Raw genomic sequence first — 25,729 nt, forward strand, 5'->3', positions numbered from 1 at the left:
GGCCATTAATCTATTGACCATTGATGGTCTGGTTTTAGCAGAGGTCCCAAGACCTAAAAATTTCAAGGGTTTCTCTTGGGTAAAAAAGGCTGCTGTACACCAACAAGGGCCCAATATCCCTGTAATGTTCTTCATGGTTAAGGAATTAAAGCCATACAGTAGGGAAGAGTATCCATGTTTTCAATGCTTTGTGTCCCTGCAGGGGGAGATGTATGCATTCTATTTGTTCTGAAAATTTCAGTTGAGCAGAATGAAGAAGTCAAATATAGAAAAATCTTCACAGGAGACCCGGCTGTTTAGACAGATTATCAACTTCTGTTTTAATGCTAGGAAGAGCAGCATTCTCTGATTAACCTTAAATTTTAAACTACAAGGTGTGTATAAAGATTGCATTGGATTGTGCTCACAAAACTGAATTCCATTTATTTTTTCTTACCATTACATAGATTTCAGGGAACTAAAAGGAAGAAAAAAAAAAAAAAGTTAGACTAATGGATTGATAGTCACATACATCTTTAATATGCTGTTGTAGACACTTACTACTCAAACAGAAGATGGGTAATTGAGAACTTTTTGCTTCGCAGCCATGGAAAATTTAAAGACCCATGTTGAGTTTGACAATCTGCATCGCCCATCGAAGTCAACAGGACTGCACCCCAACCATGAGCCAAACAATTGGCTTGCGGTCATCACCAAAACCCAAAAAACTCCACGGGCATTCAGGAGGCAGCAATATCGCCTCCTATGTGCCTGGAAACTGCCACTTTACTGCCCTCAAAAGAGCAATCCACCACAAATCCCTTTTCAGAGGTGCAGTAATGACTCAATGGTGTAAGTGGAGACTTAGAAAGTCAAGCCCTCAGTATTTGAGTCCTCAGTACACAACAGCTACCAAGCATCCTCAGTGGAGAAGCAGGTTTTCCCCCCAGGCAATATGGTCAATTTACTTTTGTGATGTTGTTAACAGATGCAGTGTGGGAAATTGATTTTTTTGCTGAAGAGACTTCTGCTTTGAGAATACGAAAAAAAAAAAAGGGCGCAGAAGAAATTTATTTCACATATTTTTAAAAAGCATGTAAAAATATTCAAATGCCAAGTGTGTACAGAGTGTTGCCCTATAAAGTGAGCTGTATACTGGAGATAACTATCCAAATAGCAATCCCCTTATTGCTGACCCCAAACATTTTTAGGGTCACACTTTAGGCTTGTAATAAAATGGTTTAATAATGAACATGCAGCCTGTTCATTCTGTAGTTTACTTCAAAGAAATGTATAGGTTTTCCAGAAAGTTGGAAATTGTTTTGCCCTCTGCCCTGAATGGACGCCAATCACAAAACTACAGGATATTGAGTATACCCCCTTTATTGGCACAGTTAAGCACCAAGTAAGCAATTCAGCTGTCTTACACAATAATGGCATCAGTGCCATCAGATAACTTAATGACAATTGGTTTGCTAAAGCACTGCCCCAAGCAGTTGTGCCCAAAAAGAACCACCATGGGTGAAGAGACATTTTAATGAAAGCTGCAGATTTAAAAGCAAACTTTGGGCTTGCAGCAAAAATATGTAGTGCTCCTACCCATGGCCAGTTGTGTGGACAGCCACACAACTGGCAAAAAGGATCAGCTCCAGGGGAATCAGTTCTCTGGAGAAGAGGAAGCCTACAAGACAAGGGGGAGCATCCCCTTCTTTCCAAGGCTAAACAAGCAGTATATGTACGGTCCGACTGCCCACTGTGCCCAGCATTTCATCTTTTAGCTTATTCAATTTTAGGGATTGGGTTTTTATCCACTTCAAAATGAGAGATCTGAACCCTACTCACCGTTTCCTCCACTGGGCGTAAATTATTGTCCATTGACATCACGTACATCTGTACTGTAGACAAATAAGAAAAGATGTGCACCAAGTTATTGCCAACAAACAACAAAGTATCCAGACAGAAATAAAATTTAACATAAAAGCCTTTGTTTGAGGTAGTGGTCAGCTATAAGAGATACATCTCCAGAAACTAGAAGTTTGGTTGCTGCACCATATTACTCTAATGGGCCGTACACTCGATCAGATTTTTCGACAGCAAATGTTTGATGTGAGCGTGTTGTCGGAAATTCCGACCGTGTGTATGCAAGACAAGTTTGAGCCAACATCCATCAGAAAAAAAATCCACGGTTTTGTTGTCGGAATGTTCCCAATTTGCCTGCCATAGAGTATCATAGCACATGGCACATGCACCAAGTATGTGACTAGGAAAGCCACTTGTACCTTCCAGGAATTCACCAGTCTTTCTGGTTGGCATTGTGCACATAATAGAATACAGGGAAGCTGTTCCTAAAGTCATGGATGGCTACAAAGGTAAGACTTACATCTAGACACAAGTTGTAGTTTTGGATAAAGTTAGGAAGAGTTAGAATCCCTGTTAGGTTTTATTGCCATCCAGTCCAGTTTAGTATAACACCTTTGTCTTAAACAGGGGCTACTGGTAAATTTAGCTGTGCTAGGTGGTAACTAACCCGGCTGATTTGTAGTCTTTGTGATCATTTGGGTTTTCTCCCAAGCCTGATTTAACTGTGGTTCCTCCCTTCTGTCAATAGGTGGCACTGTTGTCTTCGCCATTAGTAATAATGAGCTGCAGTGAGACTGAGTTCTGAATATGCATATGTTTTAGCCAATCAGGAGTTTCAGGCCACTGAGCATGCTGGGAAAGTATATATTTGGAGGAAGTCAAGTGATTGGGGTCCTCCCACCCAGACCTTGATCTGGTGTGGATGTGTGAGGTCTGGAGTCTGAGGCCTAGGGCCTGCCAGGGAAAGATTGTTCATCACCTGGGGGCATGAGGAGAGCTTCTTGTTGCCTGTGGGCATGAGGAAAAGGATGGATTTCTGAGATGAAGTACCAGAGGTTACTCTTCATGAACCGGGGACTGAAGAGGCTGGGAAAGCGTACTCATCCAAGGAAACCCTGCACAGTGTTGTGAGGTTTTGGTTGCTATAGGAGACAGCTGTTGCTATGTAGGTACAGAAAATTGGGTGCAGGCCTAAGGCCCTTGTTCTGTATACCTTGTGGTTTTGTTTTTGGAGACTGCTGAGCTGTCCGTATATTGTCCTAGGGTGTCCTCTACCCCAACCCTCTCTCCAGCATTTTTTTTCTGTTGTGAGAAATAAACTCACTTTTGTTCATCTTAAAAGTGAATGGTGCCCATCTTTTCTACACCCACCATGCCCAAGAACCAGCACCATGATGTAAAATGTCATCCCTCCCTGATGTTGGGGGGGGGTTACATTAGAAATGTTCCTTCAGGGCGACAACTGTTTCAGACAGGACGAGAAAATCTAGATTAGAATCACATTATTGTAAATATTTTATCATATCTTTTCATGTGACAACACTGAAGAAATGGCACTTTGCTACAATGTAAAGTAGTGAGTGTACAGCTTGTATAACGGTGTAAATTTGCTGTCACCTCAAAATACCTCAACACACATCCATTAATGTAGAAACCGCTGGCAACAAAAGTGAGTACACCCTAAGTGAAAATGTCTGAACTGGGCCCAATTAACTATTTTACCTCGCCGGTGTCATGTGACTAGTTAGGGTTACAAGGTCTGGTCACTGGAAGTTCAACTTGGCACCTCATGGCAAAGAATTCTGAGGATCTAAAAAAAAAAATGGAAATTGTTGCTCTACATAAAGATGGCCCAGGCTATAAGACGACCACACAGTGGTTTAACAGGAAAGGTTCCACTCAGAACAGGCCTCGCCATGGTCGACCAAAGGAGTTGAGTGCACGTGCTCAGCGTCATATCCAGAGGTTGTCTTTGGGAAATAGACATAGAAGTGCTGCAGGTTAAAGTGGTGGGGGGGTGTCAGCTTGTCAGTGCTCAGACCATACTCCGCACACTGCAACAAATTGGTCTGCATGGCTGTCACCCCAGAAGGAAGCCTCTTCTAAAGATGATGCACAAGTAAGCCCGCAAACAGTTTGCTGAAGACAAGCAGACTAAGCACGTGGATTACTGAAACCATGTCCTGTGGTCTGAGGACACAAAGATAAACTTATTTGGTTCAGATGGTGTCAAGCGTGTCTGGCGGCAACCAGGTGAGGAGTACAGACAAATGTGTCTTGCCTACAGTCAAGCATGGTGGTGGGAGTGTCATGGTCTGGGGCTGCATGAGTGCTTCCACCACTGGGGAGCTACAGTTCATTGAGGGAACCATGAATGACAACATGTACTGTGACATACTGAAGCAGAGCATGATCCCCTCCCTTCGGAGACTGGGCCGCAGGGCAGTATTCCAACATGATATTGACCCCAAACAAACCTCCAAGACGACCACTGCCTTGCTAAAGAAGCTGAGGGTAAAGGTGATGGACTGGCCAAGTATGTCTCCAGACCTAAACCCTATTGAGCATCCTCAAAAACGGAAGGTGGAGGAGCGCAAGGTCTCCAACCTCCACCAGCTCTGATGTGGTCATGGAGGAGTGGAAGAGGACTCCAGTGGCAACCTGTGAAGCTCTGATGAACTCCATGCCCAAGAGGGTTAAGGCAGTGCTGGGAAGAAAAAAAAGTGGCCACACAATTTTGACACTTTGGGCCCAATTTGGCCTTTTTTTACTTTGGGGTGTACTCACTTTTGTTGCCAGCGGTTTAGACATTAATGGCTGTTTTGTTATTTTGAGGGGACAGCAAATTTACACTGTTATACAAGCTGTACACTCACTACTTTACATTGTAGCAACGTGTCATTTCTTCAGTGTTGTCACATAAAGATATAATAAATTTACAAAAATGTAAGGGGTGTACTCCCCCCCCCCCCTTTACAATTTTTTTTTTTTTAACAGAATATAGTACCTTTCTGGCCACCCTTGTACAGTTCCTTGTCTGTCCGGATGAAGGCAACATTGCCAGTTGGAGCAAGGACCACAGACCTGCGAGCTGTGTAGTTGTAGCTCCCACTGACAGCTCTGATAAGGAGGAACACTGGAGTTGGTTCTTTCACCTTTGGCACCTGTACATTTGGAGGGCAATTAGAGACAATGGTTAATGCATTGATTGGCATATTGTAATACCAGATGGAAGTCTAAAGCCTCATACACACGATAGGACTTTGTACAAACTTTCCCGTGGATTTTTGTACAAAGGGCGTTGGCCTTAAACTAATTAAGCATACACACGACAGGACTTTCATCCAACTTTCACCAAAATCACGTGGTTTTTCAGCTCTTTGCTGCCACCCTTTGGTCAATTTCTGTATCGGCAAGATTTGACACCTGCAAGCCCCGTCGCGGGAGGCTGCGCCAAGCTGGCTCGCTCATCGGGAAAGGAAAAATGTGTTTTTTCCTTTTGCAATGAGCAACAAGCATTGCCGACAGGTGTTTGGTATGAATCATGAGCGGGAACTCCACGCCAAATTTTAAATAAAAAAACGGCATGGGTTCCCCTCCAGGAGCATACCAGGCACTTAGGTCTGGTATGGATTTTAAGGGGAACCCCCTACGCCGAAAAAATGGCGTGGGGGTCCCCCCCAAAATCCATACCAGACCCTTATCCGAGCTTGCAGCCCGGCCGGTCAGGAAAGGGGGTGGGGACAAGTGAGCGCCCCCCCTCCTGAGCCGTACCAGGCCGCATGCCCTCAACATGGGGGGTGGGCGCTTTGGGGCAGGGGGACGCCCTGCGGCCCCCCACCCCAAAGCACCTTGTCCCCATGTTGATGAGGACAAGGGCCTCTTCCCGACAACCCTGGCCGTTGGTTGACGGGGTCCCTTTAATAAGGGGGCCCCCAGATCCTTGCCCCCCACCCTATGTGAATGAGTATGGTGTACATGGTACCCCTACCCATTCACCTGAGGGAAAAAAAGTGTCAATAAAAAAAAAATAAAAACACACACTACACAGGTTTTTAAAATAATTAAGCAGCTCCGGGGGTCTGCTTCCGACTTTGGGGGTCTTCTTCAAAATTCTCCGTTCTCTCCGGCCTCTTCTCCCGGTGTCCGGTTCTTCTACCGGTGTCTGGTTCTCTCGCTCTCCGGTTCTTCTGCCGGGCTCCTCCGCTATCTTCTGCTCTTTTGCTAGCGGTGGCCCGGTCTTCTCCGTCGTCTTGCTCCCTCTTCTCTTCTTCCGATGTTGACACGATGCTCTCTCCTGCTGTAATGCCGCGTGCAAGGTGCGCAACGACTTATATAGGCATGGGGCGATGACGGAGAAGACCTGGCCACTGCTAGCAAAAGAGCAGAAGATAGCAGAGGAGCCCGGCAGAAGAACTGGAGAACGGGAGAAGAACCGGACACCGGGAGAAGAGGCCGGAGAAGTCGGAAGAAGACGCCCGAAGTCGGAAGAAGACCCCCAGAGCTGTCTAATAAATTACTTTAAAAACCTGTGTAGTGTGATTTTTTATTGACACTTTTTCCCCCAGGTGAATGGGTAGGGGTACAATGTATACCCCATTATCATTCACATAGGGTGGGGGGTCAGGATTTGGGGGCCCCCCTTATTAAAGGGGGCTAATGAATTCTGATAAGCCCTCCGCCCGCAGACCCCGACAACCAACGGCCAGGGTTGTCGGGAAGAGGCCCTTGTCCTCATCAACACGGGGACAAGGTGCTTTGAGGTGGGGGGGCCGCAGGGCACACCCCTGCCCCAAAGCGCCCACCCCCCATGTTGAGGGCATGCGGCCTGGTACGGCTCAGGAGGAGGGGGGTGCTTGCTCGTCCCCACCCCCTTTCCTGACCGGCCGGGCTGCATGCTCATTTAAGGGTCCAGTATGGATTTTGGGGGGACCCCCACGCCATTTTTTCGACGTAGGGGGTTCCCCTTAAAATCCATACCAGACCTAAGGGCCTGGTTTGCTCCCAGATGGGAATTCGCTCTCGCTGCAATAGGAAAATGTGTTTTGTGACAGTACCCCGTCGCCAAGAACCAGCGCGATGGGATCGCTCTGGAAACATTCTCGCGGGCAGGTACTGTAGTTTGTACAAAAGTCCGATGGCTTTGTGTACACACGATCGGACTTTGCTCCATCAGACTTTTGTTGCCGGAAAGTTTGTCCGTTCGCACAGCCAACAAAAGTCCGATGAAAACCGAAAAAGTTTGTCCGATGGAGCGTACACATGGTCGGATGTTGCCCGAAAACAGCTAATTTGCATGTTTGTTGTCAAAAAGTCTGATCGTGTTTACGGGCCTTAAGGCTGGTGTAGCACCCTGATGTTTAGGCAGGGTTGCTAGTACATTTTAGACATGTGCAATTCGTTTAATTCCAAGTTCGTTTAACGAATTTTGACAAATTCGAAATTTATATAATTAAAAAATTCTAAAATTTGGAAATTTGAAAATCCAAGAAGAATGAAAATCTGAAAATTCGAAAACCTGAAATAACCAACTAATAATAAATATTAAATTAAAGGTATTGGAATTTCCTTTCAAATTTGGCTGTTAGTGATTTTTTTCAGATTTTCGGTTTTCCGAATTAAAAAAAAAAAAAAAAAAACGAACAAATTTTTTGTCAGTGCACACGTCTAGTACATTTACCTGCCAGGCATAGTTGCCTTGGCCAATTGTTAGGGGATCAATTGATTCCACCCCAATTCTGGAATTGCTGCACTTCTCCCTTCTGTCAGTAGATGGCCAGGTATCTGGAGACATTAGATAAGACAAGGGTGTTGCAATGACAGATTAGGAATAGATGGGGTATCTCAGCCAATGGGCAGGGATCTTCTTGGGTCCCTTGGCCTGCTGGGAGGTCAGGTGATCTGGGTACTGTGTTACCTGGATGGCTGTCTGGGTGGGTGTGTGTTATACTGCCCCGGGCTGCTAGGCTAGAGCCTGATGCCTATCCCAGGCACATCTGGCTGCTAGGCTATCTGAGGGCCTATCCAGAAGCAAGAGAGCAGCGTAGGGTTGGGACTGCGGCTTGCAGTCCAACCATAAGTGACGGTTCTGCTGGCTGGAGAACCTGTCATGAGTTGGAGGTAGAAGGGAGGCTGTTGCCACTGAGGGACCATCCACTTTATTACCTGGGACCACAGTGAGTAGCTGAAGCAAGTACTGGAGCAGTATTCTCACCAACCAGGGACTGAAGAATTGGGAAACTTCAGCAGGGGTCAAGCCAGTGGGGTGACGCTTGAGGAGTATCTGAGTGCCAAGCTAGGGACCCAGCCAGCGGAGGCAACGCTTGCAGAGCAGCTTTGTGTGCCAAGCTAGTGACCGAACAGGCCAGTGGGATGATGCATGAGGAAGATACTCAGTGAGAAGGTTGGAAGAGCTCAGGAGATCCAGTGGCAGTTGATCAGCAAGTCTAGTGAGAGAATCTGGGAGCTCAGTGTAGTGAAGATCTACAAGAAGTGCTTGTAGAGGAAGTACAGAAGTTCATTAAAATGTGTGTTAGAAACTGTTCTAAGACTGTTGCCATAGGAGACAGCGATCCTACACATGCAGATGTGGTGTCTTGCTGGATGCCTTTCCCTGCATGGTTGTCTACCTATAGAAGTCGGAGTCTGCTAATTCACATTGCAACTACTAAAGGGTGTCCTGGCCATAAACCCTCTCCCACAGTTCTGTTCAAGAGAAAATAAATCTCTTAGCATTCAAGTAGTGTCTGGCGCCCATGAATCTACCTTGCATTACACCCACTATGCCTTGTAACCCACTCTACACAGAAGGATGTCAGCTGTCCCCAAATCTGGAGGTTCTCATTAGACCAAACGGGACCCGGGACCTTGTTACACTGGGTTCACACCATTGCAAATTAGATGCGGTTTCTCAGCATCAATTAGCAATAGCAGGAGGTTTTGACTGGCTCTCTATGGAGCCGGTTCACACATCTCCGCCGTGGCTCTGGTGCGAATTTGCACAGGAGCCCTATGCATCTTTTGGTCCATTTCAGGTCCAAATTCAGGAAGAAAAAAAAAAGAAGGCCTGAAACTGAACCAGGATGCACTGGACCCCTGCTGGGAGCTGCATGCGGTGATGAAGTGAACCCAGCCTAAAGCTGGCCTTATGTTCACTTTGTTGTATTCATACATTCAAATTGCTAATCATAAAGTTAGTTCGTTTTCAAACAAACATAGTAAGGAAAAAATTTAAAGAAGCAGGATGAACATTTTTCTCCCATGAAATTTCAGTGTTTGTGGTTTGTTTGAGAAATTACAGTCATTATAAGTTAAAATTTTAAAAGCGAAGGAAAAATGTTGAAGTGCATTTGTCAAGTCATCGATGTACTGAGAATTTTTGAACGTTTGAAAATCTACTACTGTATGGCCAGCTTTAGACTGTAAGGTACAAGTCTTAAAGTGGAGCACCAAGCAATAAACCTCTACCAGACAGCAAAGCAAGAAGGTGACCTCAAGTAAAGTCCAGTTACCTGTATTTCATGGTTTTCTGTGATGGCTGCAGACTCCCTAAATTATCACTGATTGTAGTATACACTTAAAGACTGGGGTGAGTGAGGCTGTTCTCATGTTGAATGTGCAGATGTTACATTTTTTAGAAAATTAACCCTTACTGTTTAAAATTTGTTTCTCTATAAAATTAAAAAAAAAAAAAAAACACTTTGTATTGATATGAGTGTTATATATTTTTCTTCATTAGAAGGCTTGTACCTCAAGTGGACAGCAAACCCTGAGGAAGCCCAGGATGTAGACGAAACATGTTGGGAATTTCATCTAAAGTGCTGTATCCATAAGAACCATGTTTTGTGTACTTGCTATAATTGTTTAGACAATGTTTTATCTGTTCAATAAAATCATTTTATATTTTTCCTCTGGATCACTGTATCATATTTACACCTTAAAAATCCCACAAATCCTCTTGTATCCATTTGAAGTGCATTTGTCAGGTCTTCAATGTACTGAGAATTTTTAGATGTTTGAAAATCTGCCTACTGTATGGCCAGCTTAGGCTAAAGGTATAAGTCTTAAAGTGGAGCACCAACCAATAAACCTCTACCAGACAGCAAAGCAAGAAGGTGTCCTCAAGTAAAGTCCAGTTGAAGTTCTGGCAATTTCTGTATTACAGTTACTACCTAATTGAGGACTTAATTTGAAAACAGTCCTTTTTGCTGCAGTAAAGGTTAAAGGAGGAGAAGTGCAGCAAAAGCTCATTTGGCTGTACTTCTCCTTTGGATCACAGGAGTGCAGCTTGTTCAGAAGCCCGCTATTGGCTGACATCACAGAGCTGGTCCAGGCTTGGGCAAGATCGCAACAATATGGTCAGGATCCTCCCACAACCCTGGACAGACACCCGACTCAGCCTTCCAGCGAGCTCCTGAGAGCCTGAGCCAGCCGCTCCCACCTCCGTCCACAGCTCAGCACTCAACTAAGTGCAGGGGGGCAGCAGAGCAGAGACTGGTGGTCTGTTCCCTGCTCATGCAGCCTTGAGAACTGAGTGATCAGTCTTTGAGTGGGCAGGGAACAGATGCACCATCAGACTGATGCTCCATTCATGTAGGCAAGTATGATTCTTGGGGAAAAAAAGCCATACTTCTTTTAAATACCCTGTGCTAATATGATAGAGAGCTGGACTGTTATGGAACTGAACAGACAGGCAGTGGTCCAACATGCCTCCTGCCCAGGGCTCCAATCAGGAACCATAAATCAGGAAGGAATCTGACTGCACGCGTTTCCAGCATAAAAAGAATAAAAAAAAAAAAAAAAAGTTAAAGAATGTAAACCTAACATTTCACATTCTTGAAACATGCCTGCTGTACTATGTACTTGTATAAAAAGGTATCCTGTTCTTTGTATTGCTTTCTTTACGTGAACCATGGAGTTCCTACCAATCCCTCCGCTTTCCTATTAAAAACTGAATAGACTAGGCATGAGAGCAAAGCTTAGTTATCTAGCTGTGCCAAGAACTCCTGCTCTTTTCCAATGACTCACCCCCACAACCATTCACTGGGAAAACCAGCGTGGTGCGGTTTCTACTTCCCTATAGATCAGTTCATCTTTACAGCACCAGGTCTCGCTGTGAGAATTCAATGTCTCGGTGGAAAAATAGGGGGAGGGGGGTGGGGAAGTTCTGTCCACCTCATTTGTGTAGATGAATAATAATCGATTGTAGTTTCAGTTCAGCCTACCAGCTACACACACAACCTTTTGACTCTCTGTTAGTGTCTTTAACGCTTATCACCAAGACAGGAATATGGGACTACAATGAGAAATGACAACTGATACCTTCCAACTCTTCATCATTCTACCTAAAGCAAGTTTAGCCTCAAGATGTACTTTAATGACACTTCAACCAACCAGTCCCCATTATGAAGAGGTGTGCATTCTCCTTACCCAGTCTGGTATAGTCCCTTGGTTGGCTGCCATACTAGTTAGTTCATAAACATTTATGTCCTGGAAACAGGTGGAATAAATACAAGCATATCTCTCTGCTCATCAGCCACAAATTCAATCCACTGTATGAGTCCTTCAGCCAATGTTGACTGCCAATCAAGGCCTTCCTGTAAAGGGCACTACTTCTCCTACCCCCTGTTACACCACAGCTAGAAGTAAAAATATCTCAACACTAACCTGAAATTCATAGGTTTTAAAGAAGTCACCAGGTGGGACTCGCTCAGCGATAACAGTGTCGTTTGTTTCACCAACTTCAAGGATGGCCTGAACTTCCACGGGATTGGTGTGTCGCTTGACTGTCAGACATGCCTTTCCTGTCTCTCCACTCTTCAGGAGGCTAGGGATGGAAACTGAAATTTGTCTGCCAAAAAATAAATAAATAAATATTTAAGATAAATAGGCACTCAGTACACACCCCATAATTTTATCATCTGTTGAAGGATCACTTTGTCATGATGAAAGCTGCCTAAAACCATAACAAAGTCCACCCACACTATACTTTCATCATAGGTCTGCTTCTTTGAAGAACAACATTTCACTGTATATCAGAACCAATTCTCATTTATTTCAGTCCAGCGCTATCATGTAGAACCCCATAGTGCTATTGTTTGTTAAATTTAGTTTTTGGCCTCCCTGTAGTCAGGGAGAGCATTGTAAGAACTGCTCTTGGCTCTGTAGTTATGAGCTCAATTACTCCCCCCCGTTTCCCAAGGGACCCTGGGACATAGTGGGTGGGAGAATATGACCTCAACCTACATGTTTAGTTCTCCAGTCAATCCCTGGTCAAAATAGCAGATGACCAGGAGGGGGCTGAGGGAGGTATAAAGGGGCAAGAGTCATAAGCAGAGGTCCCTTGTTCCTGAGGGAGTAAGACCCAGCCTGAGGGCTATGAACTACACCTGCATCCCTGGGACATCTGCCTGGAATGCAAACACCTTTTGTGGGAATCCAGCATTGGCCTGGCTGGGGAACCTCTGTTCCATCCTCCTGGAGCATTTACAGAAAGCCTCCTAAAGATGCAGGACACAAGCAACTGGAGTGTAGAAGTTGACTGACATTGCACGTGGCTGCCAAGTGATCAGGTAATAGCGAGTACCAGCCTTCTGGATCTAAAGACTTTCTGGGAGATCAGCAGTTACCATTTTTACACTCTGGACTGTATGCCTGTTAAAGAGCCTCTGTTTTGAACTGTTCATCTATACAATTCATGGTGAAGGCATCTCCTTTAGTGTCCTCATTTTCAGGTTTACAGTTACTGGAGTATCCCTAGGCTCACCATCAACCTATTCAAGTTCTACCCAAAAAATAAAAAGAGCTGCATAGCCCATTTACTGACTGTGTGGAACACATTGTGTGCCTGGCTGCCAAGTGCCTATCAGAGAATGGAACCTGGGATCAAACCGCCAGGCCAATCCAGTCTGTCCACTAAATCAGATATCTGGTTCTTGAATGCGTATGGACGAGCATCTGGTACAAAGGTTCATCTCACTTTGAGGACTTTTTGAAGTCTTTAATAGTTAAAGGCATCAGATACAGCCAACGGAAGCCTCATCCTTCAGGGCTTGAGCAATCTGCTTGAATAAAATCACAACAAAATGCACAAGAGAACCTGCATTAAGGCTTGATGAAGACTATTATCTCCTGAAGGCACTCTAGACAGATGGCTGCCTACAGTGCTGTCAGGAGACTAGTCTTCATAAAGATGGACATTTGTACCAAGTTCTCCCCTGTACATATTCATGAACCTACCATCTGGCAAGTGTCTCTATGTGTCGCTATCAGCCTAGGACAGTGATGGCAAACCTTGGCACTCCAGATGTTTTTGAACTACATTTCCCCTGATGCTCCACGACACTGCAGAGTGCATGAGCATCATGGCAAATGTAGTTCCAAAACATCTGTTGTGCCAAGGTTTGCCATCACTGGCCTAGGACCAGCCATACTAGACTTTAATCATGGATTTGCTTTACAGTAGATCCACCAGAACCTGATTTATTTTTTATCGGTCCAGCACGTCAGGTCACACACACACATATCAGACACCAGATGTCCTGCCTGCAGCATATTACATCTCTACTTGGACCAGTTTACTTTATGAAAAAAAGTTACCATGCATCATCTGATTTTTTTGGGTATTTTTATAACAGACTTCCTGGGATCTGCGAAAAATAGTGAAGACATGACAAAGAGCAACTTTGAGTTGTAGCTTGGCACCCAAAATCAAAACTGCAGTCTGATGTAACAATTAGCCTACAGGTCATCGCACGACTAACATACGTTTATAAGACTCTAAAAAAATCTTGGCTGACTTTCAGAAACTTCACACACACACCTATGAAACCACAAAGACATGGATCCTACAAAGCTAATACAATTATACAAAGGGTGGAATAGCAAGGAACATGTAATTAAGCCGTAATAAAATCTCGAAATGTGCTAAAAGAAAGCAGAACATCAAGTTATGGATTCTGTTCATGTGTCCTTGACTGATGGTTTAGATTAGAGATCTGTAACCACAAATCTTTACACAGGATATAGGGGTGCCATGAACATTTTCAGATATAAAAGTTTAGGTTTAAAATTTGTCCCAGAGAGCATGAGTTTCAATATAAAAATTTGAAATGGACTCAATGGCATGAACATTATATGTCTCAGGAAGGGCAATAACTAAGGGAAGCAGAGAAACAAAAAGGTTAAGACAGTGACATTGGGCACACACACATATACAAGTGCTTTTTTTTAAACCACTACTATTGCTTTATATTGGCTTTTGAAATTTACAAATGCAGCAATTTAGAAACTGGGAAACACTTTTTGAAAGTAAAATTATTATTAGGTACACCTTGCTAGCATTGGGTTGGACCCCCTTTTACCTTCGGAACTGCCTTCATTTTTCGTGGCTCAGATTCAACAAGGTGTTGGACACATTCCTCAGAGATTTTGGTCCATAGTGACATAACAGATTTGTCAGCTGCAGATACACAATGTGAATCTCCTGCTCCACCACATCCCAAAGGTGCTTTATTGGATGAGATGTGGGGAGTGTGGAAGCCATTGGAGTACAGTGACCTCATTGTCCAGTGGTGAGATGATTGAAGCTTTGTGGTGCATTATCCTGCGGGAAGAAGCTATCAGAAGATATGTACCCACTGTAGTCATAAAGGGATGGACATGGTCAGCAACAATACTCAGGTAGGTCGTGGGGTTTAAATGATGCTCAATTGGTACTAAGGGGCCCAAAGTGTGCCAAAAAAATATCCCCCACATCATTACACCACCACCACCAGCCTGAACCGGTGATACAAGGCAGGATGGATCCATACACCAAATTCTGACCCCACCATCTGAATGTTGCAGCTGAAAATCGAGACTCAGACCAGGCAACGTTTTTGCAATCTTCTATTGTCCAATTTTGTTGATCCTGTGCGAATTGTAGCCTCAGTTTCCTGTTAGCTGACAGGAGCGACACCCGGTGTGGTCTTCTACTGCTGCCCATCTGCTTCAAGGCTCGATGTGTTGTGCATTCAGAGATGGTATTCTGCATACCTTGGGTGTAACGAGTGGTTATTTGAGTTACTGTTGCTTTCTATCATCTGGAACCAGTCTGCCCATTCTCCTCTGACTTCAACAAAGCATTTTCCTCCACACAACTGCCGCTCACTGGATATTTTCTCTTTTTCGGATCATTCTCTGTAATCCCAGGAGATCAGCAGTTTTTTAAATACTCAGACCAGTCCGACTGGCACCAACAACCATGCTACATTCAAAGTTACTTAAATCCCCCTTCTTCACCATTCTGATGCTTGGTTTGAATTTCAGCAAGTCGCCTTCACCACATCTAGATGCCCAAATGCATAGAGTTGCTGCCATGCGATTGGCGGATTAGCAATTTGTGCTACAAAGCAATTGAACAGGTGTACAGTACCTAATAAAGTGGCCTGTGAGTGTACAACTATATAGATCGGACCAAAATGAGGAGGAAATAGGAACAGAGGGACTATGTTCCAAATCAGGGGCAGTCCCTTGAAATGAGACAGTTGGGAGATACGTATTATGAACTGCATAGGCCCCTTGATTGGGTAGGCCCTTACATTGTTCCATAATTATGACCAGCTTTAGGGGCTGGAAAGGATTCTGCATGTCAGAAAAGCCGAGGAGTGCCGACCAGTAATCACAAGTTATCAAACCTTTGTGCCAGTTGGGATTTAGATACAGAAAGTGGGAGAATTCAGTGCCCTGTTTTGATTTAATAAATCCCATTTAACCTCTTGCTGACCAGCCACTGCAGTTATACTGCAGCAGAATGGCTCGGCTGTGCAAATTGCTGTACTGGTATGGCGGTCTCTTTAAAGCCTATAGCAGGCACGCGGCGTGTGGTCGGCCACCCGCGATCGCTCCACAGAGAGCCAGAACAGGAATATGTCAATGTAAACAACAGATCCCCATTCTGACAGGGAAGTAGAGAGATCATCTGTTCCTAGTGATCAGGAACAGCGATCTCTCTACTCCCAGTCAGATCCATCCCCCCAGGGTACATTTAACACCTTGATCGCCCCCAAGTGTTAACCCCTTCCCTGCCACTGACATTTATACAGTAAGCAGTGGCTATTTTTAGCTCTGATCACTGTATAAATGTCACTGGTCCCAAAAAAAAAAAAAAGGATCGCTGCCATTACTAGTAAAAAATGAATATATAATAAAAAAAGCGCCATCATTCTATCCCCTATTTTGTAGACACGATCAATATACTCCTATTGTGATTTTTTTCTTCTTTACAAAAATGTGAAGAATACATATTGGCCTAAACTGATGAAGAAATGTGTTTTGGATATTTATTATAGCAAAAAGTGTAAAAAAAAAAATAAAAAAAAAAAAGTCCAAACTTGGTCTTTGTTTATAGCGCAAAAATATAAATAAAACCACACCACCAAAAGAAAGCTCCATTTGTGGGAAAAAGAAATAAAATAAAAAAAATGTGTTTTAGTGCAACGTCGCACGACCACGCAATTGTGAGTTAAAGCAATGCAGTGCTGTATCGCAAAAAATGGCCTGGTCATTAACCTTCCTTGCGGTATTATTATTTCAGATTTTAGGTGCTGAAAGCGGTACAATTATTTTGCATGAAAATTTGGCGTTTTATATTGTAGGTCTGTAATTCTTAACAATAACACACTTAAATCTGTCCACCAAGAGTCTAGTAGATATCCTGGGTATGATAAAGTTTGAAACACAAAAACATAAATTATAATATAATAAATAAAAATAATTTAAAATATAATACAATAATAATAAAATTAATTTCCCCACGATTCACTATCACTCAATTCTGCAAGTGTTCTAATTTACTATCGCTGTTTTCTAGCTGGTCTAAAGCCACTTTTGATGTAAAGGGACACTTTGTTATGGACAATCTCCAGTTTCCAGGCAGAAAGAACAGTATATATCATATAAAACTGCATGCAGGGCATCGGATAAAGCACTGGGGACTAAAGGGATGTGAAATAATTTCATACAGTATTGTAATCTGTAAGTACTATATGTGTTATGATTTTTACTTTTTTTTTTTAATTTGCCACCAGGCTCCGCCCCCGTGCATCGCGACGCAGGGAACGAAGCCTGGCATAGAGAGGCTTCGGAGGAGACAGAGCCCGCAGACACAGCGGGGGACATCGCAGGATCCTGGGGACAAGGCAAGTACAGCGCACCAGGATCCTGAGATGTAATCCTGAGTGTGGCTCGGGGTTACCGCTAAGGGTGCAGAAATTTAACCCCGAGCCACACTCGGGAAAACCGCCAGGAAGGCTACGGGAGGGGGGGGAACCTTCCAGATCTGAAGTGGTTAAGCAACTGCAGTTTTTATATAAAGACACGTTTGTTTTGCCTTCAAAGTTTCCACCTCAGTGCCTGACCTCACAAATGCGCTTCTGGAAGAAGACTGGGATGCCATTAAAGTTCACGTGTGTCGTGTGTGTAAAGGCAGGTGTACCAAAAGTACCAAAAGTTTTGGTAATGTAGTATATATTCCTGTCGATAAGTAATGTGATCTACAGGAATGTTTTCAGCTAGTAAATGGGTTTTTATTGTATTTTTCATAAAAAAATGTGTGTTTTTAAAGGTTTTTGTGGATCCCTGAGCACCATCAAAATCCAATTGTTCTTAATACTTGTCTACACTAAACTGTAGGACACGGTACTTGTGCATCCACCCACATCAGTGTCTGACCTCACAAATGCTCTTCTGGAAGAATGGTCAAACATTCCCATAGACACACTCCTAAACCTTGTGGACAGCCTTCCCAGAAGAGTTGAAGCTGTTATATCTGCAAAGGGTGGGCCAACTCAATATTGAACCCTACGGACTAAGACTGGGATGCCATTAAAGTGTATGTAAAGCAGGGATCTCAAACTAATGGCCCTCCAGCTGTTGGGAGTCATGCTTGTAACTGTCAGCCTTGCAATGTCTCATGAGACTTGTAGTTTTGCAACAGCTGAAGGGCAGCCAGTTTGAGACCCCTGGTGTAAAGGCAGGCGTCCCGATACTTTTGGTAATATAGCGTATGAAGGATGCCTGGCCAATCAAGGGAGATCATTTGAAGATGGAGCAAAGAACAAAGAGAAGCACACTGCTCCAGGCAAAAATCAGGTGCAGGATGGATTACAGGTGCAGACCTCGACTCACCACCATGGAAGACGAACAAAACAAGGAATTGGTCGCACACCGGAACTCCAAATTATCTCAAGGTCATCTTTATTGTCAAAAGGGTCAGACAGATACAGGCAATGGTAGGCAATTGAAGATGCCTGGCTAATAATGGCCAATTATTCCCAAGATTCATGTCCTTTGATGTTACCGAGTGTTGAAGGGAATTCTGACTACTTGTTCTTCATGCGCAGTGTGCCAAATTAAATTAATTACCTGTCATAGGATGACAAATAGCATTTTGACGATACAAAAAGCATCTCTAAATTCCTAAGAGAGGTTCTGGCTGGCTTCCAAAATATAGCCTCTGGCTAGCTTGAGAGAGCAAGCCGTGTCATGTTCTACAGAACAATAGACCTTTTGAGGGCTCCCTGAGAAGATGTCTCATATTTATTTTATCACACATTCCATCATGTTCACTGAACATTACAAGGGATTTCCATCATCGCTGACAAAACCCAATCTGTCCTCCAGAATCATGTTTTTGGAGTACTATGTGGTCACAGAATGTTGCAAAACAAAAAGTTGATGAGCTATAAGAGCGAACCATCAAAGTGACAGCAGCGTGTCTGGGAAGGAAAATGGAGCTCTTTGTAAGGAGACATTTTGGCAGTCTGTAGGAATGTACTATACTGCAGAGGGACATAATAGGCTACACAACTGAACAAAGACAGTTGATAAATTTGAGGCCATTCACACTGCTGTAAAATAAAAAAGGTAAGTGCCTTGGGAGCTGCTATGTACTACCTATACCTGTACACACTCTATGTGTTCTAATTACCAAATATCTAATATCTGGTGCAGCACTAAAAATATACCAATACATAAAAGAAAAAAAAAAAAAAAAAAACCACAAAAAACAAAGATCTACAGCATTTTTGCTTGCACATGGTTGGATGATGGAAGTCAGCAGAGCTTCCCTTAATTTACGAAGCTCTGGAGCAACTGCAAAGTGCACAATCTATTTGCTCTTAGTAAATCAACCCCATAGTGCATTATCCTTTAAGCACCATAATCCTATTCTGCATATGCTTTCTATCGATATGTTCCGGAGGAATAATATGAATCCGTAAAGTTTATTTATAGTAGACTCCATTCACACCATGGCATTCTGGATCGCGTGCAGAATCACCACGATTCCAAATCGCAGGATGCCCTTGTGATGCCCGTTATTTTCAATGGCACCCAAATCGTGGTGCTTTTTTTGCCGCAATGGTCACCTGGCGAATCACGGTAAAATCACACAAACAGAACCGCAAGACGCCTGTCACCCAAAAGAAGTTTTTTTGGGCTACAGGCGTCCGATTCTCTTTGCGTGATGATTTTTACCATTATTATTCGGGCAACAAACACTGCAAAATCTCGATTTGGGTGCCATTGATAGTAAGGATCGCAAGGGAGTCCCATGAATCGTGGGCAGAATAGCACAGATTTCCTCTGCGATCCGGAACGCCATGGTGTGAACAGAGCCTTATTGCCCAGGTGAGGGCACATCCGGTGAAGGTGGCACGGTTAGCACTAAAGGTTCTTCACGGAATGAAATAAGAACGTGTAATTGTTTTCAGCACAATGCGAGTAGTATTTGCATAATAGGATTATGGGGTTTAGCAGAGGATAAGGCACTATATGGTTTTTCATTACATGTACTCTGAGTGGCGGAGAAAAGGAGTGGAGAGGATTATTGTGTGAATCATGAAGTAAAGACTTCATCGAATACAAGTTGGATTTTTAACCAAAGCTTTATTTGATCATACAATATTGTAGGGTCAAGGAACTCAGGTAGGAGTACACCCAAACCATAGAACGTGCACAAAAGTATTGGGACGCCTGTCTTTACATGCACATGAACTTTAATGGCATCCCAGTCTTAGTCCACAGGGTTCAATATTGAGTTGACCCACCCTTTGCAGATATACACAGCAGGGCTGCCCCTAGAGCCCCTTGTTAATACAGAAGCACTGCTTCCCTATTTACAAGTGACAGCGCTCCTCTCCTGGCTGCCGTTCACATCCCTCCTACTCTACACATTGAGTTGTATACGAGAGCAGAGGAGGAAGGGGACGGGAGATAAAAAGCCCCTTCACTGGCATACATGTTGCAGCCTCTCTTGTGCAGCCTTGCTCTGATTGTTTTTAGGTAATGGAGTATGGAGGCAGGGCAGGTGGTATTGGTGCCGAGGGATGCTGTGTATAGGAGAGGGTGGAATGGTGCAGGAGGACTGCCATGTATTGGAGGAGGGTGGGGGGGACTTGAATGTGTACATAGCACAGCCTCCAACCCTGCACTCTGCATGTAGCCCAGCCTTCAACCCTGCACTCTGCACGTAGCCCAGCCTTCAACCCTGCACTCTGCACGTAGCCCAGCCTTCAACCCTGCACTCTGCACGTAGCCCAGCCTTCAACCCTGCACTCTGCACGTAGCCCAGCCTTCAACCCTGCTCTGACGGCGGCATGACTAGTAATTTCTGGGAGTCTGTCCTCAGGGATACTGCTCACATTGGACTGGTCCTACCTGCACTCAGTTAACCTTCATAGTTGTATGTACTCTACTCATTGCCAATAGCAAGTAGTTCTAGGTGTTTTCTGTCTATTGGTGGGTCCCCTCACCTTCCCCAGTCCATGGTGTGCAGGCAGTGGGGAGATGTGCTGTAACCGTCAGCAACCAATAAGTGGCAATAATGCACAGTAACCTCTAGCAACCAATCAGTGAGCAGGAATAATGTGCAGTTACCTTTAGCAACCAATCAGTGAGCAGTAAGCATGTAACCTCTAGCAACCAATTGGTTAGTAGTAATGATGTGCAGTACCTTCTAGCAACCAATCAGCAAGCTGATGTGCTGTAACCTAGCAACTATTCAGTGAGTCCTAATGTGTGCTGTAACCTCTAGCAGCCAGTCAGTGAGCGGTATTAATATGATGTAGCCTCTGGAAATCAATTGCAATTACTGCCTGATCTACAGTAAACTGATTTTAAGTCTAACTGCTACTTATTGTACGTCTCAGAGCGAGGGGAAGCTGTGGGGCCCAAAGAAAAGGATGGTCCTGCCTCCATCAACAGTCAGTGTTGATGGGGGGGGCTCCTGCAGTAGGGTGACCAGACGTCCCCCGTTTCTGGAGACAGTCCCCAGAATGAGGACACTGTGCCCAGACCAAGTCTGTCCCCGGTTTTGTCCCCAGATTGGATTTGAACAGGGGCCTGAGCAATTTCAAAGACAGTCAGTGCAGAATTAAAAAAAAAAAAATTGCACCCCGCTCCGCCGCTCCTACTATCTTAGGGGGGTGTATTTTTTTCCATTATCTGTGCCCCTTTCTGATCATCCTGTGCTGGTCAGAGCCGAGGGACTATTTTTTTCAGTTTCGGGTGCATGACCATTCCGCTCCCGATCGCATGTTTTTTCTGCCTTGGCTCAAGTCCCCACTAGCCGCCTGCCTGCCTATCTCCTTGCCTTCCCCCGGTGGAGTGATCTTCCTCTGCTCAGCTACGCTCCCCACCCAGTAGTAGCCGGAGCCCAGAGAGTGAGACTTGAGAGGCTGTGATGCGGGTGGGTAGTGGCGCCAGGCAGAGAGAGACAGCAGGCACTCTATCATGGCTCTGGCTGGCTCTGTCACATAACATGGCTGCTGGGTGCTGATTTTGTTACCTTATTGGTCATATGTATCAGCACCCAGCAGCCATGTCATGTGACACACTGACACAGAGCCAGCCAGAGCCATGATAGAGTGCCTGCTGTCTGTGAGTTATCATAATGCTGATGATCTTAACCAGTTGCAATCCACCTCATAGCAGATTTACTTCTAAAGGGCGGTCGCGCTGCACAGGATTATATATACACTGTATATACATGATCTTGCATTTCTGGGTATCAGAGCCGATCAGCGGGTCCGGCGGACTCGACGTCCGCTGGTGCCCACCGGGCATTCTGTACATGGGCAGAAGGACGGTTTGCCTATGTAAACAAGGCAGATCGCCATTCTGTCAGTATGGAAGACATTGATCCTGTGTCCCTGCAAAGCAGAGACAGGGATCTATGCCTTCCCCTAGTAAAAGCACCTCCCCTAAAGTGAGAAAACACTTGTTAGGCACATATTTAACCCTTTGGTTGCTCTAGATGTTAATCCCTTCCCAGCCAATGTCATTAGTACAGTGACAGTGCATATTTTTATCACCGATCGCTGGTTCCCACAAAGGGGTTGATTTATTAAAGTCAATTTTTACTGTGCACTTTTGAAAGTGCAGTTGCTCCAGAGCTTAGTAAATGAGGAAGAGCTCTGTTGGCTTCCATCATCCAATCATGCACAAGCAAAAAATGCTGTTTTTTATTTTCCTTGCATGCGATTGGTTGTTCTTTGTAAAGTGAAGCTTTACCTCATTTACTAAGCTCTGGAGCAACTGTACTTGCATAGTGCTATTGTGCTCTGAATACTAATGCAGCCATCACATCTAATGCCCTGTACACACGGTCGGATTTTCCGACGGAAAATGTGTGATAGGACCTTGTTGTCGGAAATTCCGACCATGTGTAGGCTCCATCACACATTTTCCATCGGATTTTCCGACACACAAAGTTGGAGAGCAGGAGATAAAATTTTCCGACAACAAAATCCGTTGTCGGAAATTCCGATCGTGTGTACACAAATCCGACGGACAAAGTGCCACGCATGCTCAGAATAAATAAAGAGATGAAAGCTATTGGCCACTGCCCCGTTTATAGTCCCGATGTACGTGTTTTACGTCACCGCGTTCAGAATGATCGGATTTTCCGACAACTTTGTGTGACCGTGTGTATGCAAGACAAGTTTGAGCCAACATCCGTCGGAAAAAATCCTAGGATTTTGTTGTCGGAATGTCCAAACAAAGTCCGACCGTGTGTACGGGGCATTAGAGTTAATAATCTGCAATATAATAAAATGTTTGCTTTTGGGTCATTTACTGCTTTAAGCATAGCAATCCATCACTAAACAGATTAAATGCACAGCTTTCTGAAGTATAAACTGCAAAAAGCTAGAACAAAAAGGTGACCCAAACAAGAACAATGAAAGATAAAATTGCTTCCACAACCTGTATACAGTGGATATAAAAAGTCTACACACCCCTGTTAAAGTCAGGTTTCTGTGATGTGTAAAAAAAAAAACAAACAAACAAAAACCTTTTAGGTTAAGGGAAGTAGTAGACTAGCATGCAAAAAAAAAAAAAAAAAAACGGACAAACGTTTGTCCCAAAATCTGATTGGGTGTACGAGGCTGTATGTTATATATTATGTATAATATATATATATATATATATATATATATACATATACACATACACATACACATACACACACACACACACACACACACATATATACATAGTGGAACCTTGGATTGCGAGCCAGAAGACTGCTCGTAATCCAAAGTATTCACATATCAAAGCGAGTTTCCTCATAGAAGTCAATGGAAACAAAAATAATTAGTTCCGCATTGACTTCAATGGCATGCAATACCGCATGCGGCCAGAGGTGGAGGGGGTGCCGGAGAGCCTCAGAAACGGCTGGAAAGGCCCGAGGACACCTCGGCAAACCTCGGAAAGACTCCGTTCCCGAGGTTTGCCGAGGTCAGCCGAGCTGTCCTTGGGTCTTTTCGTGCATTTCTGGACGGCGCCAACTGCCACAGCTCGGCTCCGCCCCCCCACCTCAGGCTAAACGCGGTACTGCACACACTTTGGCCTGAATCGTGCTCATTTGCAAGACAACACTCACAAACCGAGTTATGATTTTTAAAAATACAGCGCTCGTATTGCTAAGCGCTCGTTAACCGCGTTACTCGCAATCTGAGGTTCCACGGTATATGTGTGAAGTGACATTTCTAAAATTGTAGGGCACTCATAGCCAAATACATGGAGGAGGTAGGGGTACATCATTGTCAGGAAGTAACCCTAATGCCTCATAGCACGCGACCGCACTCCTGAGGAAGTATGAGGGTTGGGAAAAAAAAAAAAAAAAAAAAAGAAGAAGTGGGGGTAGTCTCCATTAAAAATATTCTTTTAGGCTGGGTCCACACCATTGTGAATTGGATGTGGGATCCCCTGCATCCAATTCGCAATAGCAGAATGATTTTGACCAGCTCTCTATGGAGCTGGTTCACATATCTCCGCAGCGGGTCCATTGCGTTTTGCACAAAAACTCTGTGCGTCTTTTGGTCCATTTCAGCCTAAAATCTGGGTGTGAAAACAGTGAACTAGGAGGCACCGGACCCCTGCTGTGAGCCGCATGCAGCTCATACGATATTATTAATAATAATAATAATAATAATAATAATAATAATAATAATATTCAGGGCTAGTTCACACCATAGAAACACAGTCCAGATGCGTTCCAGATGCACATTTTTGATGTGTTCCAGTGCATTTTTTTTTCCCCCTCATTTTTTTTTTAACCTGAAATAAGGACATGTGCGTTCCAGTGCTTTTTCGATGCTTTTTGTCCAGTGTTCCAGTTCAGTCCAGTGCAGGAAAAATGCAGAATGTTCTACTTTTTTTTTCTGGAATGGACCGCACTGGAACTGCGAGCACTGATGTGAACTATGCCACTGAAAACCACATAATCTACTTTGCATGCATTTTTGATGCAGAAGAAAAAAAAAAACACAATAAAACACAATAAAACACACACACACACACACACCAACACACACCAACACACACACACACACACACTGGACTGCATGTGGCATGAACTGGCCATCAGATATTTTATATAAAATATGGTTAATAAAAATAAGTTTTATTTTTTTAAATAGACATATACCACATTTATATAAATACAGGTGAATAGGTATAACAGAGCCAACAGGTACACAGGAACTACAATCAAAAGTAGTCTAAAAGTCCCCATAAGACGTTACTTACGGCTCAGCATTGCCTGCAGGGATGACACACAGGAGGCACAGGGCCAGCAGACTTCTCCTCTCCATGTCACCAGGTATACAACTCCTCACACCTGTCCCAGATCTTCATCGCTCACCTGTCTATATACACCTGAGAAGGGGGCGGAGACTTCCTCCTTCCTCATACTTTTTAGCCAAGACCGGCTAAGATGAAGACATGCAAATATACTGTGATGTATTCTTCTTCTGTGATTTCCTCGTACATCAGTAATAGGCTCCATTTACCGCCCCTGCTTTACAGGTCATTAGGTAAGCAGGTAATTTGGATTTAGGGACCGGACTTGTACAAAAATATATGTAAATGTGTTTAACCACTTGCCCTCCAGAAGGTTTTACTCACCCCCCCCACACCCCCCATTTTTTGTTATTCGGCACTGCGCTATTTTAACTGCCAGCTTCGCGGTCATGCAACGCTTTACCCAAATGAAATTTATATCATTTTTTTCCCCGCAAATAGGGCTTTCTTTTGGTGGTATTTGATCACCTCTGTGGTTAAAGTTTTCTACTTTAACCACTTCAGAAGGTTTTACCCCCTCCCTGACCAGGCCATTTTTGCGTTATTTTAACTGACAATTGCGTGGTCGTGCAACACTGTACCTAAATAAAATGTCATTTTTTTCCCACAAATAGAGCTTTCTTTTGGTGGTATTTGATCACCTCTGCAGTTTTTATTTTTTGCGCTGTAAACAAAAAAAGCAACAATTTTGAAAAAAAAAAACAAAAAAAAAAACAAAAAAATGTTTTACTTTCTGCTGTAAAACATATCCAATAAAAAAAAT

At 44.0% G+C, this 25,729-nt stretch overlaps 1 protein-coding gene across 5 annotated transcripts in view; it reads right to left on the bottom strand.

Annotated features, from left to right (window-relative positions):
• LOC141105637 (ovostatin-like) overlaps positions 1-25,064 on the bottom strand; it is a 91,008-nt gene extending 65,944 nt beyond the window's left edge. For all 5 annotated transcript variants that reach the window (XM_073595606.1, XM_073595605.1, XM_073595602.1 and 2 more), the window contains exons 1-5: positions 24,913-25,064; positions 11,506-11,689; positions 4,847-5,003; positions 1,822-1,874; positions 437-457 (exon numbers count right to left, since the gene is read on the bottom strand). In XM_073595606.1, the coding sequence (XP_073451707.1) occupies positions 437-457; positions 1,822-1,874; positions 4,847-5,003; positions 11,506-11,689; positions 24,913-24,977 (480 nt within the window). In that variant the 5' untranslated portion in view covers positions 24,978-25,064. The remainder of the gene's footprint in view (positions 1-436; positions 458-1,821; positions 1,875-4,846; positions 5,004-11,505; positions 11,690-24,912) is intronic.
• Between the last annotated feature and the right edge of the window lie 665 nt (positions 25,065-25,729).

The sequence above is a fragment of the Aquarana catesbeiana genome, linkage group LG08, assembly GCF_042186555.1.
Source record: "Aquarana catesbeiana isolate 2022-GZ linkage group LG08, ASM4218655v1, whole genome shotgun sequence".
Taxonomy (NCBI): Eukaryota; Metazoa; Chordata; class Amphibia; order Anura; family Ranidae; genus Aquarana; species Aquarana catesbeiana.